Genomic DNA, 17,575 nt, shown 5'->3' on the forward strand with positions numbered 1-17,575 from the left:
GTGATATGTAAGTTTAGCTAATAAAGAACAAGTTGTTGCAAAACTACTCAAGTTTATCAAATTTAGTAAAATGCACTCAATTGCTAAATGTAACAGTGACGAAGAGGAAGGGTGGGTGGCTTTTTTTGCCTTTCCTCATGAACAAGAACGTAGGTAGCAAAGTATGTGTTGTGGTAAATTTTGAATTGATATTCTGAAATACCCAGGATCAGCAAGAGGACGTCATGCCCTATCCTTCTGCACAACACTGCATGTAAGTGTGAACTGTGCTAATTGCAATATGCAGCTTTAGTGTGCAGCCAACAAAATGGATGCAGTCACTTCAGGTGAAAAATATGCAGAAGCTTCTTATATAGATTATATATAAATGCATGTTGCTATGACTTGTAACTGTTTAATAATCAATGGAAACTGATGATTATATGAGCATGGCATATTTGGATTGACCACATATCAAAGCACTGACTGCGAGAACTTTACCATCTTTATGATCCCCAGATCATTAAGCACAAAAGCTTTTAACAGGTTTTTAAAAATGTTCTCTATTTCTCCCCCTCCTCTCCTTCACAAGCTGGTGATGGTTTTATAGTTTCTGGCTGCACCACACCCCAAGAACTTCATCCAAGTGGCCATTTCGCACGTGTAAGCCCAGTGAGTAGGTGCTTTTCAGCTGAGCCCAATTCGACCCAATGCCCGGATATACACAGTTTCCAGCAAGAATGACTGGATAATGACAAGGGCAGGAACCCCAGTTTACTTTTCCTCCTTCCAGCCTATGGACACCGTGACCAATCTAGATAGCCACTGTCTAAACTCGCACATGAAGAATGGCCCACTTGGACAAGGGCTGCCGACATCTGTAGAACTGTCCCCCAGATCCTTCAGAAGAGCAAAGAATGGAAGAAAGTTAGCGAAAAATGGACAAAAACTATTTTCATGGCTTGCAGCAATATAACTATTATTAATCTGGGACACAGTCAGCAAGTGTACTACAGCTATTTCCATAACATCATCTATCATTTCCACTTGAGTATTGTACATGCTGTTATGTGATTTTAAAAAACAGCTAGGTTTTAAAATATGCTCTTATGGTAAGTTAACTCTGCTTTTTTAACAGTCCTTTGAAGCATTAGTTTTCATTTTTGAAATGTTATTTGAACTTCCTAAAATGGCTGCTTTTTTAAGTCAACAAGTTTTTAATAAATAATTGCCATAATGATGTTAATTAAAAAAATCTTCAGTGACAGTAACAGGGTGATATGGGTTTGATTCCAACTCACCAATCCTCCAAGAGCCAGCCATGATCTGTGGGATGACACACTGTACGAGTGTTGCTGGAAACTGCGGATGTCTGGACTTTGGCTGAGAACAGCATTGGTTTGACTTCGATGCGCATGCCCCCATCGCCAAATAGCCTGTAGACAGACAGTCAGGATTAAATTCCTCTTTTAATGAAAAAAATGGGAGAATGCCAGTTTTCTCAATAATTAGTGACACTAACAAAATTGGTGCCTTGGAGATTGCCTGTTTCAAAACCATAGCCTGCACGTTCCTGCGATTTTGTTTGCGGGTTGTTAATCGTTAAGAAAAATTGGCATTGACCTAAATTTTTGATCAAAAACGAATTTCGAGCTCAGTGCCTAGACTTGCAATTGAAACATGACCGATTAGGTGAGGCAGGCGAAGGCCTGCTGCTGCCCAGGTATCCCAGCATAAATCACCACTGTCTGAAGAAGGACAAGGGGGGGGGGGGGGAGAGAATAAAAATGTCATTATTTATGTTAGTACAGTGGGGTGTGTATTCATAGAATCATAAATTCATACAGAACAGGAGGCCATTCGGCCCATCGTGCCTCTGCCGGCTCTTTGAAAGAGCTATCCAATTAGTCCCACTGCCCTGCTCTTTCCCCATTGCCCTACAATTTTTCCCCTCAAATATATATCCAATTCCCTTTTGAAAGTTACTATTGAATCTGCTTCCACCACCCTTTCAGGCAGTGCATTCCAGATCATAACAACTCGCTGCCCAAAAAAAATTCTCCTCATCTCCCCTCTGGTTCTTTTGCCAATTACCGTGAATCTGTGTCCTCTGGTTACCTCCTGCCAGTGGAAACAGTTTGTCCCTATTTATCCTATCAAAACCTGTTATAATTTTGAACACCTCTATTAAATCTATTCATTCCCACAATTCACTACTGGACTTATTAAAGGAGGCACTTCCCCAAAGGGAGGGGAAATCACTGGATGATTCTCTGGTGCTCTTCTCTACTCCTCCCATCTGGTGGAATAATATATTCAACAGAGGATTGGGAACATGCTGCTTCCGTTCTCCACTCCAGCCTCCCCTGGTTGTAAATGACGAATGATGCAGCGAGACCTAAAAGCGGAGAAAGTAACTTTTTTTAAATGGAGGGTTTAGGGGGGAGAAACTCTTATTAAAAACACCCACTTCTCTAATTCTACTTTATAATATATAAAGTTTTTATTTCCCCAAATGTTACAAAAGAACAATCAGTAGACTCGAGAATGCTACAATATGCAACAAATGTGTATATATTGACAATCAATAGTCCACACAAGTGAGAATTCGAATCTACCATATCGTTACAAGTTGCTGAGGTGAGATTAGAGGAATGAGTCAGCTTGCAAACTCGTTGAAATAAAGAGTATTTTTAATTAAACAGGTGCATTGGGAAAAGATTTTTTTTAAATTACATAATCATTGCTTCACTTTAGTCAAAAATACATTATATATCTTTACCTTATGAAACATAAAGCTTGATATTTTTGTGGGGGAGGTGGATAAACAAGCTGGAGTTTGAGAAAGAACCGAAATGATCTCCGATTCGTTCCCAAACTGTGCCAGTGAGTGGGATTCGATTAAATGCTCAGTCTGGCTGAGTTGAGACATGGGCGCTTAAATGACACAGAGTGGCGCGTTGGGGTCTACCAAAAAAAAAAGGCGGAACCGCGTCCTGGGAGCATTTTCTGCTGGCTTGGATCAGGCGCTGAGAGCCGCGGGAATCGCTCAATAACCCTATTCATCCCCGGCACCAGACACAGACAGGCTGAGTCTCACATGTGTGTGGGTGAGAGAGAGAATGGGAAAACGCGGAAGGCCCAGGAATGACGTCCAGTTGCCTGTCATTTATCTCCAGCCCTCTGATCAGCAGCAGGTCGCCTCTGGAACACCGCTGGATCTTGTAGCAATGTCGCGGTTCCCTCTCAATGACATCCTGAACAAAGAAGAGTCTGTGCATCAGATCAACACTTTTCTGCAAAATGTTCAAATCCTCCTGGAAGCGGCCAGTCACATAGAAAGGACCGAGAAAGAAAACGAGAGTAAGTGCGGGGCATCCCTGACCGTCTGAAATTTACATGGAAATATACACGCGTTAGTTCTTTTAAAAAAAAACACACACCAAATTTTCTACCGACCCTGTGCTTTTAAATGTGACTGGACTGCAGAACACAGGAGACATTGAAGTTAACTATTCAGTCATCGACTGAAACCGTAAAGTTTCTGTGGGATTAACGTGTCTGGCTTTTTTTAAACCTCCCTCCATAGCACAGGTGTGTATCCCACAAAGCAACCAAAAATATAGATCAAATATATATTTTAAAAAGAGCTCGGTACGTTAGGAGAATATTGTTTTGCACTTTGTGTTTTCGGATGTAAATATTTTTTGAAAAAAAAGCTTAATTTTAATTGGAGGTGAGAAGTACAGATGATTATATTATATGAATATAGATATTCTATATAATTTTGCACTGTTAGAAAGTTTTGAGTATTTAAAATGCATAATAATGGAAGGTAGAAAATAAAATCAAGGAAAGCTGTTGTACAAAGAAAGACACAGTTCAGGCATTATGTATCCTGTATAATTAAAATCTGGTCGCTGCTTTTAGCCTTTGAATAGATAAAATGTGAACAATTAGTGATTCTTATCTTAGCCTTACTGTTCTCGATCAGTGTATTGATAATATTCACAGTAAAGATTTTTTTTCAAAAACCGGTTTGAACATCTAGATCCGTTTAAAACCAGCGAATAAAATAAGGCGGAGTAAAAGCTCCTTTGCTTTTGTGACTGAAAATCACAAAATTAGTGTCGTGTTAATGTCCCGCGCTCTTTAATCTCTGAAACGTGTTTGAAGGCGATGGGACAAACATTCTCTGCTGTTAAACTCCCTGCCCTATCTTCCCCCAGACAATTCCGTGTATAATTACACAACGCAGACAGGCACGAACAAAGTGAAACATTAGGTACTTTTCCTTCGAATTATCAGGATCCCATTGATACTAGTTTTCTAAAAAAAAATGTTCGGTATCACTGGCTGGCGACTCCAGTCGTCGTTTTGAGTATGTGATGACAGGTAATTTTTCAGTGCAACAGTCCATAAAATACTTCTTCGCCACGTGCTTTGAAAACCACGGGCAAGTGATACATGCCCAATCAGGCATGTGGTGTGTTGTAATATGCTCCAGATGTCTGGGTCTCTCTCCCCTGGTAACAGTGCCAACCCGTAAACAATCATATTTATCTGCATTCTGCACATTTGATTTTTATTTTTAAAAAAACAAATTAATTAGATTTTTGTTTTTTCTCAGTAGGACGTTACGCTTTAGTAAAATGTCACGATGACAATGACAACAAGCGAAAACAAACAATAACGCTTTTGTGCATTTAGCACCGCTTAAAGATGATGCATGGGGGACGTCTTTGTACAAGAGTGCTTCCTGCCCCTGGTTACCGATGAACACAAGATTAACTAAACAGACTCGGGCCTGTTATTAACACACAGAACCACAGCTTTCGGTTTCTTTCAATGCAGTCGACTCCTGATAGAATGCACAATTTACAAAATACACAATTTACTAATGCAAAGGTTGCTGTATGTAGTATGGGGAAATGCAGACAGTGCATTGGTACTTATTTAGTCCAGTTTAGAGTTATACTTGAATCAAGTATACGTATAATTCGACTCCACCCTACTAAAGAGTTTTTTTTTGCTTTAGCTGTTTCAAAATGACTAAAACATAATCTGCATGATTTATCAACTGTTCAATTCTTGGCCAGTTAAAATGATAATTGTTTGCATCTCTGAGAAGGTTGCTTCCTTACATTGTATTAATTGTTACAATTATCCTAATTTATTAAATGTATCACGGTAATTAGGCCATCACTATTGATTTTGCTAGAATTCAATTGAGGGAAACAACATATAAGTACTTGTGAAGTCTGAATTTGTTCTTCTTGTACATGTTGCTTCCCCTCTCCATGCACGCCAAGTACTGTACAGTCATCTCACTAGGCCAATGTTTAAGTACCTGGTAGTTTGCTTACTTATGAAGCTGCACGGCCTTCTGATATTCTGTAGATTAGCAGACAGGCTAGAGTGAAATGGTTTTCATGCTGATTTTTGCTACTTAGCAGCTTGGATGAAAGTTGAGCAAACTCAGCGTTCAAGCTGGACTGTTGGTCACCATCAGAACTTCACTCTAACTTTATGGAGTTATAAATCCAGGATCTGTAGCAACCTGGCCTTGAATATCAAAGATATGCAACTCAAGTAAGGCATTGCTTATTCTTCATCTTTTATTTATTCTTTACAATGTCTTGATCTACCTCTCCTTTCCTACTCTCTTCAGCCTTGGTGGTGTCCCACACTGTGGGCCTTAGCTCTTAGTTAGGGGTGCATTTACACTACTTGGTGTGAAGCAGTTTTTTTTAGTTACACCAAACCTGCGTAGTGTAAATCCAGAATTAAGACTAGGCCTGACACCAGAGGGAAGCATAGGACGCCAAGGGAATCCCCTGCTCCAGGTCTTATGTGGCATTTATTTATATCTGTAATGTTAGTGAAGCAAAACTACTTTGCACATGTAATGTAAATACACCTTAGGTTTCTCAATTATAAAAAAAATGTACATCGGTGCCACTGTAGTAACACTTGAGTTCATGCCTGCATTCTTTAGGTGTTTCTAACCCTGATCTAGCCACTGGGGGAGAGAGAGCAAAGACAGAGACCAAGGGGGTAATTTTGACTTTGGGCAATAGTCTAAAGCGGGCAATATCGAATCAGTCGCCCGTTATACATCTCTCCTGATTTTCATTTCCATTGAATTCAACGGAAATGAAAATTGAGAGAGATCTATAACGGGTGGCTGATTCGATATCGCCCACTTTACACTATTGCCCAAAGTCAAAATTACACCCATGTGTTTGCTCACAGGGATGAAGGAAAAAAAGGAGCAAATCATTCCAGGCTATGCTTAAAACACCTGCTAGTGATTGCTCATGAAAGCCACAGGCTGAGGCCTGTATCAGCTGCCCACTGTCTGCATATCCTGAATAGGCAACAAAAATGTATTTTAAATGGGAGAAATAATGTAATTGGTTGAGCCACAGGTTGAACTGATATTAATGAATGCCTGAATTTTCTTTCTTCCTTAATTCTCCACCCCCCTTTATTAACCCTCCCCCCCCCTTATTAACCCTCCCCCCCCCTTATTAACCCTCCCCTCTTGAAAATTCTGACCCCTTCTAGGACAGTGTCGTTCAATATGTCAGCCAAAGCTACGTGGCCAATTGGGAATTTAGATGAGGCTAATTGCATTTCTGATTAGTAAATAAAAGATGAGTAATAGACACTGTCTTTGGGCATGTGATCCCAATGCTCATATTCGCACGGTGTATGCATGTGTACTTTAACCTTTTTGTGCGGTTGTTGGTAAAATAGTAAGATGGAAAGCAGAGTGGGCGAGTGTTTTTTGATCATTGTGAGTGCGTTACTTCTTTGATTACTGAATGGTGGTGGATGTTTGTTAAGTAAATATACCCATGTGAAGTATGTTTACCTGTATTGTGAGAGTTTGTGTAAGGCGTTTTCTACTAAAATTAGTGCAGGTGGCTAAAATGGTGTTGTCATAGCCATACCTGTGGCTAGACAGCAATTTCTATTGGACATCACTGCCCTAGGGCACAGTCCCACAGGTGCTGGTAGTCATTCATCACTTCATCCAAGTGGCCATTCTTCATGTGTGAGCCTGAAAAGTGAATGTTGGCAGGCTATTTAACTGGGGGAGGTATTACAACCAAGCCTGATTCTATTCTCACCTGATATTCACACACGTGCACAATTCCTAGCAGAAGTCACTTTTTTTTCCTCCCCTGCATACAGACAGTGAGGCCAATTGTAGCACTTCGACAGCCCATCATATTATAATTACGTGAAAATGTAACTGCCTATTAGCATGTTAAAAAAAATTAAGAAATTGGATCTTCATTCCCATTTTTAAACATTTTTTCAACCTCCAAAAGGCCAGACTAGTGTCCTACTTTCAAGCCTCTAGCATTGCTGCTTCTAAAGCAGCTGTAGGGGATTTGCAAGTGTTCTTAAATTTGGTCTAGTTCTGCATAGAAATGGCCTAAATAGACACATCATGAGGTCAATTAGAGACTAATTACAGAGGTAAAGCTCTACATTGACAGCTGCTTATAAACCCTCAGCTCCTGGCCCTGGGCTAAGGCCATGTTATTAAGGTCAGAAAAATAAGTAGGACATGTTTGGCTTTCTTTCTCATTTTTAATACTTTATTTCTTAACATTGTTTTGGAGCTGCAACAAAATATGACACTTAGAAGAGTGACATCTGACTTATACATTGTTATATCCACTGATGTTGATTTATACATAATTGTGATAATCTATATGCACTGTGATAATAACATGAAGATGGAATTGCAACAAAATGAAGTAGCAATCCAAATGTACATGCATTTTGTTAATTAACTTCCTGGAAGGAGGCAGATGAAATACATACAACAAGAGGGCTGAAGAACACAATTACCCATTGTGCTCCAAAGGGGATCTAAAAATCACTTCCAACTCCAGTTAGCAAAACTTCCCATGCCATAGCAGGTCCAATTAGGGGAGATATGGTGAAAAGTTGCAATTTCTTATTGAAAGTACATACATATATATATATTACATTTACAGATACAAACATTTGGAGCAATAGTCTGGAAGAGCTGAAAACATCTCTCACTTTCTCTCCATGCACACACACAATTAGTTCTGTTGGTTTTTCTTGGGATGTGGGTAGCCATGGATCATTGTTGATGATTTAGTTTTTATGTGAAATAATAATAATGCCTTTGAGAAGTTGCTGCTCAGAACCAGCCTGCTGATATCAAAGACACTTGCAAAAATAGGATCTTCATTTGAATATTGTTTTTAAGAAGTAATGTCTCTGCTTCTGAAATATTCACAACCTCTTTGTTGATTAGGTTCTCTCTTAACTATTGTAGACAGGATTCCAAAAACCACCACCAACAATGGAATACAAATATGTTGTTAGATCACTGTCTGAAGACTTGTGCAGATATATATCACATCTTTCATACATTGCATATAATGTATGCAAACACATCATAACATAGCATTGAGGTGCATGACCAGTTAATCTGTTTTTCTGCTATTAGTTAAAGCTGGAATGTTGGCCAGCATCCAGAAAATGCCACAGGATCTTTAACAGCTACCTGAATCGTTGGAACAGGCATAAGGGGTTCAGTTTAATATCTCATCTGAAGAAAAGTGCAAACCTTCTAAGAGGTATGAATGCTGCCAATTGAGCCAAACTGCCAAATGTGCGTCAGCATCGGTATCTAATATATGAACTGGTATTCCCAGCATTTTCAATTTTTGTTTTACATAAACATAGGTGAACTGATGGGTAAGTAACTTATTTTGCTTGAAAGCTAACTCAGAGCAAGTAATCAGAAATTATATTTACACTTTCCATTGGATGAAGCAGAAGTAAAAGCTTGTTAACACCTTTCAGAGCTGCCAAATATTAGGAGTGAGATTTGTGATCACATAGGTCGAGTGAACCGCATTTAAACGAGCCTGTGTATCTTTTTAAGAGTGACAGGCATGAACATAAAATCAATAATTTGACCTAATGATGCTCGTTTGTCAGATCTAAGAATTGAGCTATCCAACTTATTGCAACAAAGTGTCAATATTCGTGCATTTGTTTTCAGTAATAAATTGTATTGTATATGAGTGAATGGAATCCACCTGTTTTCCCGTGCAGGACCGTGCTCCCTTTGTGTATTTTTTTTTTGCAAATGTTACATTTCCCGCTACACGCACGCGGGGACGTGCACGGCACGCGAGCGTCCCCCTGTCACACCCGGATGCGCCTCCCCCACATGTGCTTTTCACATGAAACGCAGTACATCAAAAAGCTGAGCCACCCATTGGTGGAGGCTCGACCCGCTGACGCTCCCGCCCCTCGCCGAGCTCCACCAACGAGAAGCGAATGCTGTTTCGGTGACGTCACGTGTTGCCGGGTTGCTGGCCGCGCTCGCCGACGTGGGGCGAAAATGATCGCCGAGGCGATGGGCGGAATTGTGGGAATTGCGGTCCGTTGACTCAGCGTTGAAAGCGGACGGGAAGGGAAGAACTACATTTCCCGTCGTGCTTTGTGCGGTTTTTTTGTGTGTGTGTGTGGGGAGGGGGGAGTGAGAGAGCGACCGAAGTGGACGCAGGCGCAGTGGAGCAGCTCTTTCGGAGCCGTCCGCCTCGATATATCCTGAGGTAAACAAACTTGGACTGAGAGAGTGAGAGAGGAGGGAGCGGGGTCGGCTGCTTGCACATCGCTCGCTTTTTCCCCCTTTTTTATCTTTCATTTTTATTTTAAGAATTTTCTTTTTTTTAAAAAAAAATTCCCCCCCTCCCTTTACTTTTTATTATTTTTATATCTTACATGTATATTATATAACAATTATATACACGACCAAATATAAATACAACAAAAATAATGAACGCAGTACAATTAATCAACATCCAGAGACTGATAGAAGCAGCCGAATATTTAGAGAGGAGAGAACGAGGTAAAAAGAAGGAAAGGGGGCATTCGGGCTGCAAATAAACAAATCCGATAAATTATTATTTATTTATAAAAATTCAAATCGCCAAGCGTTCTAACTGTCATTAACCGCAGTCGAAGAAGCAGCCAACAGCCGTTCGGACGCTTGCAAATATAATATTTAAAATAAACTGTGATCGTCAACAGTAATACATTTTAAACAAAATACGAACGTGAACTTGTGTTTTTGTTTTCCTTGCAGAAGCTGAGCACGGATATGCATCGACGTTACCCTGCAATGTCGAGGCGACGAGGAAGAAAATGAAAACCAAAAAGAATTCGAGCAATAGGTAAAAATGTGTATATATAAATCTATTATTCATAAATATATTTTTTAAAAAGTGGACTAAAGTCGGGGTAAATTAAACTGAAACAGTTAATGAGCGGTGTTTATGTGGTTGCCACTGAATGTACCCGCCATTTTATATATTTTTAATTTTTTAAAAACCGACTGCAACTGAACCTGTGACTGTAAAGTACATCAACTTTTAAAATAAACGTAAGGTATATTTTATTATTTTTTTTGGTGTGTGTGTGTGTGTGTGGTGAATAGTGCAAAGTGTTGGGAGGGAAAAGAAAATGCAACGCTTAATTATTTTTTATGGGGAAAAATAGGGTTTCGAGCGCCATCTGTAATCAGCTGATTGTCAGATTTACAGTTTTAAAAACACACAGTGATGTGAAATTAAAAGGGGGGCACGGAAATAGCGATATAGTTCACAGGGATCACACGGCGCTCATCTGAATTTTATCCGCTGTCATTTTACATGTAGGGATAGTTCATCAATTCCCCCTATGAACCTGTAATTTACAGTAAAATCATTTTACAGTCAAAAAATGAAAATCCAATGTACATAACCGATTAAAAATACGAAGAGACCTAATTATTTCAGTTGTATTTTCTTACGCATCAGAGACTCAGCGTCTGCTATGATTGTTAGGAACATCGTACAATATTGTTCTTGCAGGAGCAGGGCCATTTCTTTCAATTCTTTATCTGTTTTATTTAACTAGTTGTGTGGTCTCGATGAGCAAAATAAGCATTTTATGGTTGAGGTAATGGAAATTTGTGAGAAATTTAATGAACCTTCATCATGATATACAAAATTGTTTTGCTCCCCCGAAATAATAATTTTGGTTTCATTTAAATAAACACAATTCAAAGAGTGGCTTGAAACTGCTCATGTGTTCGATTTATATTTGTTTAATTTTCTTTGGAATCAGATGTTTCTTGATGGTGTAACGTAAAAACATGAAGGAGAGTTTATGACTAGATAATCATTACTGTGTGGTATGTAGATTATGGAAATGTTTTGACTACATGCTCAGGATGAAAGGCAATATTGCAACTAAAAATAATCTGGGTTTTTTAATTAGAGGTTTTAGTTTTCAAATTGCAGTACATTGCAAACTCAGTGCTTTATAGTGCATGTCAAGACATGTATGGCTAAAACAGGTTGTGGTGTGTTCAACCCCCTTCCCCCACTTCCAGCATAACGGGAGTGAGGGTGGGGGGGAGCTAGTTTTGCTTGGGATAAATGATATGAAAACTTGCTGAAGCCAAAATAAATCTACTACAGAAAGAGTCTTACTAGTCAAGTTGCATCCACAAGTGCATTTGATTTTTTTGCCTCTAATTTTGCCCCATCTCTTGGGGAAGGCACTAACTTCTGCCAAGGTACAGTCCAATGGGGGCTGGCAGCTGTGGAGGTATCAGAGTTGAGATCAATCCTGCCCTCACCAGACATTCAAGCCCACACTTTTCATCGAAAAACTGGAGAGTAGTCAAAAGCAGGAACCTTGGCTGATTTTATTCCCTTCCCTAATCCAGTCCAAGTGTAGCACACCTCTATCAGCACCAAAGCTAAAATCTGCTAACTCAGCACAGAACAGAAACTGGACCTGGGATCTTCTTATCTGTAGTATGCCATGCAGTGCATTTAATCACAAAGTCATTGGTGAAGCTCCAGATGATTATTTTTAGGTGCCGACTAGTAAAGTTTGAGTTCATTGCTAAGCAATAAGATGCCAAAACCAATGCCTGATTATCAAAGGCTAGGAGTTCGGTTGTTTTGTGATATATTAGTTATTCCACTGAATACTTGGAAGCTTTAAGATGGGCATATGTACCATGCTCTATGACATGTCCTTTTAAGACTCTCTAAATTTGCAATTAATGAGGAAGCATCACTAATAAAAACCACTCATTATTCCAGGATCACCTTGGAATGCAAAGAAAACCCCTCGGCTTCATTTCTCCAATACCAACTGTCTCCTTAAACTCTTCTTCCCTGCCCCCTATGCCCTCACCTCCAACAACAAATGCACGGAGTTCATGGGCTTCTTTGTCACTAAGATTGAGACCATCCGTTCAGCTGCCTCTGCCACATCCCCACCAGGCTAAACTTCCTCCAAACTTTCCCCAGTCCTAGTCCTGAATCTGCATCTTTTTCTAGCTCTCGCCTATCTCCCCTCATGCCCGCTCCGAGCTCATCTTGTATATGAAACCCACCTGCTGCTCTCGACCTAATTCCCACTAAGCTGCTGACCACCCAGCTTCCTTTCCTGGCTCCCATGCAAGCTGACATTGTAAATGGTTCCATCTTTTCAGGTACTGTCCCCCTCCCTTTCAAAACCGTTGTCATCAACCCCTCCTCAAAAAACGCCTCCTCAACCCCTTTATCTTTGAAAACTATTGCCCCATCTCCAACCTCTCAAGTCCTGGAACGTGTTGCCAACTCCCAAATCTGTGCCCATCTTTCCTACAACTCCATGTTTGAATCTTTCCAATTGGGTTTCCGCCCCTGTCGTAACACTGAAGTGGCCCTAATCAGTCACAAATGAGATCCTCTGTGACTGTGACCATGGTGTACTATCCCTCCTCTTCTTGCTAAGCCTCTCTGCAGCCTGTGATGAGGTCGACCGCCCTATCCTCCTACAATGCCTCTATTCCATTATTCAGTTGAGAGGGACTACCCTTGGTTCCACCTCTTACCTATCCAATCGTAGCCAGAGCTTCTCCAGCAAATGCCTCATTTCTTATCTTCGCACCATGTAGAATCCCCCAAGGATCTATTCTTGGCCTCCTTCTATTCCTCATCTATATGCTACCCCTCGGCTACATCATCCAAATATGGTGGCAGGTTCCACATGTACGCTGACGATGCCCAGCTCTCTCTCCACCAGGTCTCTTGACCCCTCTACTTCCTCTGTGTTGTCAGCCTGTGTAGAATCATAGAATGGTTACAATACAGAAGGAGGCCATTCAGCCCATCAAGCCCATGCCGGCTCTTTGTAAGAGCAATCCAGTTAGTCCCATTCCCCCGCTCTTTCCCCATAGCCCTGCAAATTTTTTCCCTTCAAGTATTTATCCAATTCCTTTTTGAAAGCCATGACTGAATCTGCTTCCACTGCCCTTTCAGGCAATGCATTCCACCGCCCTTTCAGGCAGCACATTCCACCACCCAATCAGACTGTGTGTCCAACATCCAGCCATAATGAGCTGCATTTTCCTCCAGTTAAACATTGGGAAGACTGAAGCCATCATCTTTGGCTCCCGCCACAAACTGTGTACCCTTGCCACCAATTCCAACCCCTTTTCCGGCCACTGTCTCAGTTTGAAGCCGACTGTTTACAACCTCATCATCCAATCTAACCCTGAGCTGAGCTTCCAACTCCATATCCTCTCCATCACTAAGACTGCCTACTTTCACTTTCATAACATCGCCCGTCTCTGCCACTGCCTCATCCCATCTACTGTCGAAGCCGTCATCCATACCTTTGTCACCATCAGACTCGACTGTTCCAAAGCTCTCCTGGCTGGCCTCCCATCCTCCACCCTCCATAAATGCCAACTCATCGAAAACTCTGCTGTCCATTCCTATCCTGCACCAAGTCCCACTCGCCCATCACCCCTGTGCTCGCTGACCTACATTGGCTACTGGTCCCCAAACGCTTCCAATTTAAAATTCTCATCCTCATGTTCAAATCCCTTCATGGCCTCACCCCTTTCTACTCAGCATCTTCCTTCAACTCTGACCTTTTGTGCAATGCCACCCTCTTCAAAACGTTTGCTGTTGTACTTTTGATGTCTAGGCCCTAAGGTCTGGAATTCCCTCTCTAAATCTCTTTGCCTCTCCACCTCTCTCTTCTCCTTTAATACTTTCTTAAAACATACCTCTTTGACCAGGCTTTTAGTCACCCCTTCTAATCTCTCCTTTGAGTCGTGTCAATTCATTTTGTCTGATTATGCTTCTGTGAAGTGCCTTGGGACATCTTTCTGTATTAAAGGTGTCGTATAAATGCAAGTTGTTTTTCTTGTTGTTAACAAGTGGCGGTACATTTTAAAGTGAAATGCAGGTGCTAGGTTTCTAAACTAATAAACTAAAGAATAAAAATAAGATTCGTCGGCTAATTTACTGTACGTAAATCTTCTGTAGAGCAGGTGTGGATTGGCTAACTGACTGTTCCATATTATGTCTGTTATCAACAAGAAAACAGTGGGGCATAAATTCAACATCATTGCACCCGTTTTACGCCCGTAAACCAATTTAGCAGGCCAGAAGCCTGCGCCCGTTCTGCATGTTCGGGCCACTGCTAAAATCTTCGGGCGTTTTTTGGGTAGTCTGGCTCAATTTTAAGGCTCTTGCACTCATTTCTGATCTGGATTTGTGATTTGGTTTGCACTAGTCGAAGCTCCGACTAGTATTTCTGGGTCTTAAGTAACCTAACCAGAGGTACTTAAAAGAACCACTGGAGGCCGCTCGAAAAAAGGCTCCAAATCTTTCAGAAATGTTTTTTTTGTGGGGTTGGAAGGAGCTGGAGTGCTTCTCCTGGCTCTACATACAACTTTGGGCCACTGCTGATCGAGTGCCTCCCCGCTCTGGACTTACCTGTGGGCCTCAGCGCTGGCCAAAATTGGTTAGGTCCCGACAGGCGACCTGCATCGGGGTGCCTGATTGACGCTCATAACTTGCCTGAATTATGAAGATGAGGCCCGAGGATGAATTTAGGATGGTCCTCTCTGTTCTGGCGCACTGTTGCTGCACGCTGCCAGAATCGCACCTGGTTTTGGGCGCTAACAAATTTAGACCTATTGGCTGCAATATTTGGGAGTGGTGGGGTCATAGCGGCCGGGAAATGTGGGTAACACAGAGATCCTGCCAAATTTAACGGGCAGGAAGGCCTGCGCTGGTAGGCCGCAGCTGAGGAGAGGAGGGAGGGTGAGATTGTGGCTCGGGAGTGGTAGGGGGAGATCGTGGAGGGAGGGAGAGGTTGGGGGGGGTCAGCGGATTGCAGGGAGGGAAGCAGGTTTGCTTGAGGGGCTGAGGAGAAGCACTCCAACACATTCTAGCCCACAAGCACTGCTGGAAAGGCATTTGCCTGCTGGATTAGGCCGTTATCGCTTCCCTCCAGCTGCCGGGTTTCCAAGTCCTGAGAAACCCGGCTCACAGCCATTAAAAGTAAAGCTCGGGTAAAATTTGAGGTAATTAGCCTCATTAACATATTTAAATAACTGACCTGCCACTTGAGAGCAGCTTAGTCGCCCACTTCCCAGCACGCCTCCGTTAAAACTGGAACTAGGCGGGTTGGGGTCGAGTTTCTGATTTTTGAAATTTTAATCCCCGCCTGTCCTTAGTGTGGATGTTTAGTGTGGTACTGAGCTGTCCAGACCAGGAAGATTCCACATTCCATCCCAAGTCCGTGATCTCAGTTAACGTGGTATTGGGATTGCTACAGTTGATTCAGCACTCCAGGCTAGAATGCTTGAGAAATCATCCAAGGTACCCGCTTCTGAACACTGTCCATTAACCAGTGCCATAAAGAGCTTGTGTGTTAGATGTCAAGTGACAGCAGGATAGGGCTGAGATGATGACTCCCACAAACAAATAATCTTTGCAGGCATTAGGTGACTGCATGATTGGGCTCAGCTGTAAAGCCCTCATCCTTGAATACCTGGTACTCACTGTCAAGTTTCACACATGAAGCATGGTCACGGGCTAGTTACCAGAGAGCTACTGGTACCCTTGAAATTGTACCCCAGCATGGGGCGATGACCTTTTTGGAGTGAGAAATTGTTGAAAAAAATGAATACATATTGCTTTATATTGAAATAAATTCTTAAAGTTCTACTCTGATGTAATCTTTTTGATTAGTGATAAGTTGAATTTATTTTTGTAATTCAACTTGTCATCCCTCAAATATTAGCCAGTTAAAAATTTACTGAAATGATACGTTCATGAATTCATCCTTGTAAGTGAATGTTTCATTTAAGTTGTTTAAATAATGTGAAGAAATCTATACATTGCTTTGTGTATAACTCCTACACTTTTGCTGCAGATCATGCTATTGTTGGTCTAATTAAGTGATGTGCTATGTAGCTAGAAGTCTCCATGCCTTTTTTTTTGTTTTGGAAGTCTTTCTTGATGATGTTACCATGCACATTCAAATGGAAGAATGTTTTTAATCTACTGTTGACCTTTTATTGGCCATTCTCTCTAGAATGGGGGTGGTGTCTTTTTCCTTTGATTCACAGCAGGACTTGGAATTCACAGATTTTTTGGGGGCATTTTGTTTCTCTGAATATTTTGTGTTTTTATAAAAAGGAATAACATTAGATTCTAACCATAGCGAAATGTGCCCTTTGCATAGATGAATATATGGAAATCAACTCCAACTTCAGAACAGGAAGGTCCCAGATTCAATCTTTGGCCTGTGCTGAGTAAGCTGATTCCAGTTGTGGCATTCCATTTGGCCTCAACTTCCCTGGTTGAGGGACGGAACAAAAATCAGTCAGAATTCCTGTCGGTGATTGCTGTCCAGTGGTTCCTGCTGGAAAGTGTAGATGTTAGGCGAAAACGGGATCAGACTCAGAAGTGATGCCTCCCATGATCCAATATCCTACTGACACTCACTCTCTGGGTATAAGAATGGCCACTTGGATAAGATACCAAGAGGCAAGTGGCACGCTCGAGTCAGCACCTTCAGGAGAGGAGGGGAGAATATTGGGGAACAAAACACAGGTTAATTAAGTTTAAATGTGACAAGTTCACTGGTTCTGATGGAGATGTTTTAAAAACATTTGAAAATAACTGCTAAAATTCTGTCTTACAGATCTACACACAATGAATTAGAAAAGAACCGGTAAGTCACTTACAACAAGAACTGCCACTCACTTATGTAAACTGATAATGGGCATGAAGATTTTATTTTCAAATATATATTAAATTGTATGCAATTTTTTAATTATAAAACTTGAGTCATAAGGCCTGACTCCTACAATTAAATAAGGAAGGCAGTTACTGATTTTGATAAGGCTTTAACTTTGAGAAAAGCTTTTAACTTCCCTAACAGAAGAAGCAATGCGTTTGCAAAATGAAAGTAGATGTCTGACCTACTTTAACCAGATAATCTGTATGCAGAATACTGGTTGCCTTTTTTTTACTGACATACTGAACTCTGATTGGGTCACATGATGGTATTGTTGCTAAGGTGTCAGGTTACCGAGGCACTGTTAGTGAGCTCTTATGAAGTGGAAAAAAAACTGAATGGTCACATCATTCCAGAAGCAGAACTGTTATTTACTCTACAGAAACAATCCATCATGCACAGTGCTCTAACTTTTCACTGAATTGGTATA

General features: G+C 41.1%; 1 protein-coding gene and 1 long non-coding RNA gene across 4 annotated transcripts in view; one reads left to right on the forward strand and one right to left on the reverse strand.

The window, feature by feature from the left end:
- Window positions 1-388: 388 nt before the first annotated feature.
- LOC137339983 (uncharacterized) lies at window positions 389-3,308 on the reverse strand. 3 transcript variants are annotated; one of them, XR_010966673.1, is made up of 3 exons: window positions 3,080-3,308; window positions 1,281-1,415; window positions 389-879 (listed from the first exon to the last, which is right to left on the reverse strand). It is a non-coding gene; the product is annotated as an uncharacterized lncRNA (long non-coding RNA). The 3 variants fall into 3 exon arrangements; XR_010966672.1 differs by lacking the exon at window positions 3,080-3,308 and adding an exon at window positions 2,762-3,073; XR_010966671.1 differs by lacking the exon at window positions 3,080-3,308 and adding an exon at window positions 2,074-2,352.
- A 6,316-nt stretch (window positions 3,309-9,624) lies between these two features.
- The window catches only part of mxi1 (max interactor 1, dimerization protein), a 44,725-nt gene continuing 36,774 nt past the window's right edge, over window positions 9,625-17,575 (forward strand). The window contains exons 1-3 of the mRNA XM_068002107.1: window positions 9,625-9,901; window positions 10,139-10,226; window positions 17,050-17,079. Of these exons, the coding sequence (XP_067858208.1) occupies window positions 9,829-9,901; window positions 10,139-10,226; window positions 17,050-17,079 (191 nt within the window). The 5' untranslated portion in view covers window positions 9,625-9,828. The remainder of the gene's footprint in view (window positions 9,902-10,138; window positions 10,227-17,049; window positions 17,080-17,575) is intronic.

The sequence above is a fragment of the Heptranchias perlo genome, chromosome 21 (genome assembly GCF_035084215.1).
Source record: "Heptranchias perlo isolate sHepPer1 chromosome 21, sHepPer1.hap1, whole genome shotgun sequence".
Taxonomy (NCBI): Eukaryota; Metazoa; Chordata; class Chondrichthyes; order Hexanchiformes; family Hexanchidae; genus Heptranchias; species Heptranchias perlo.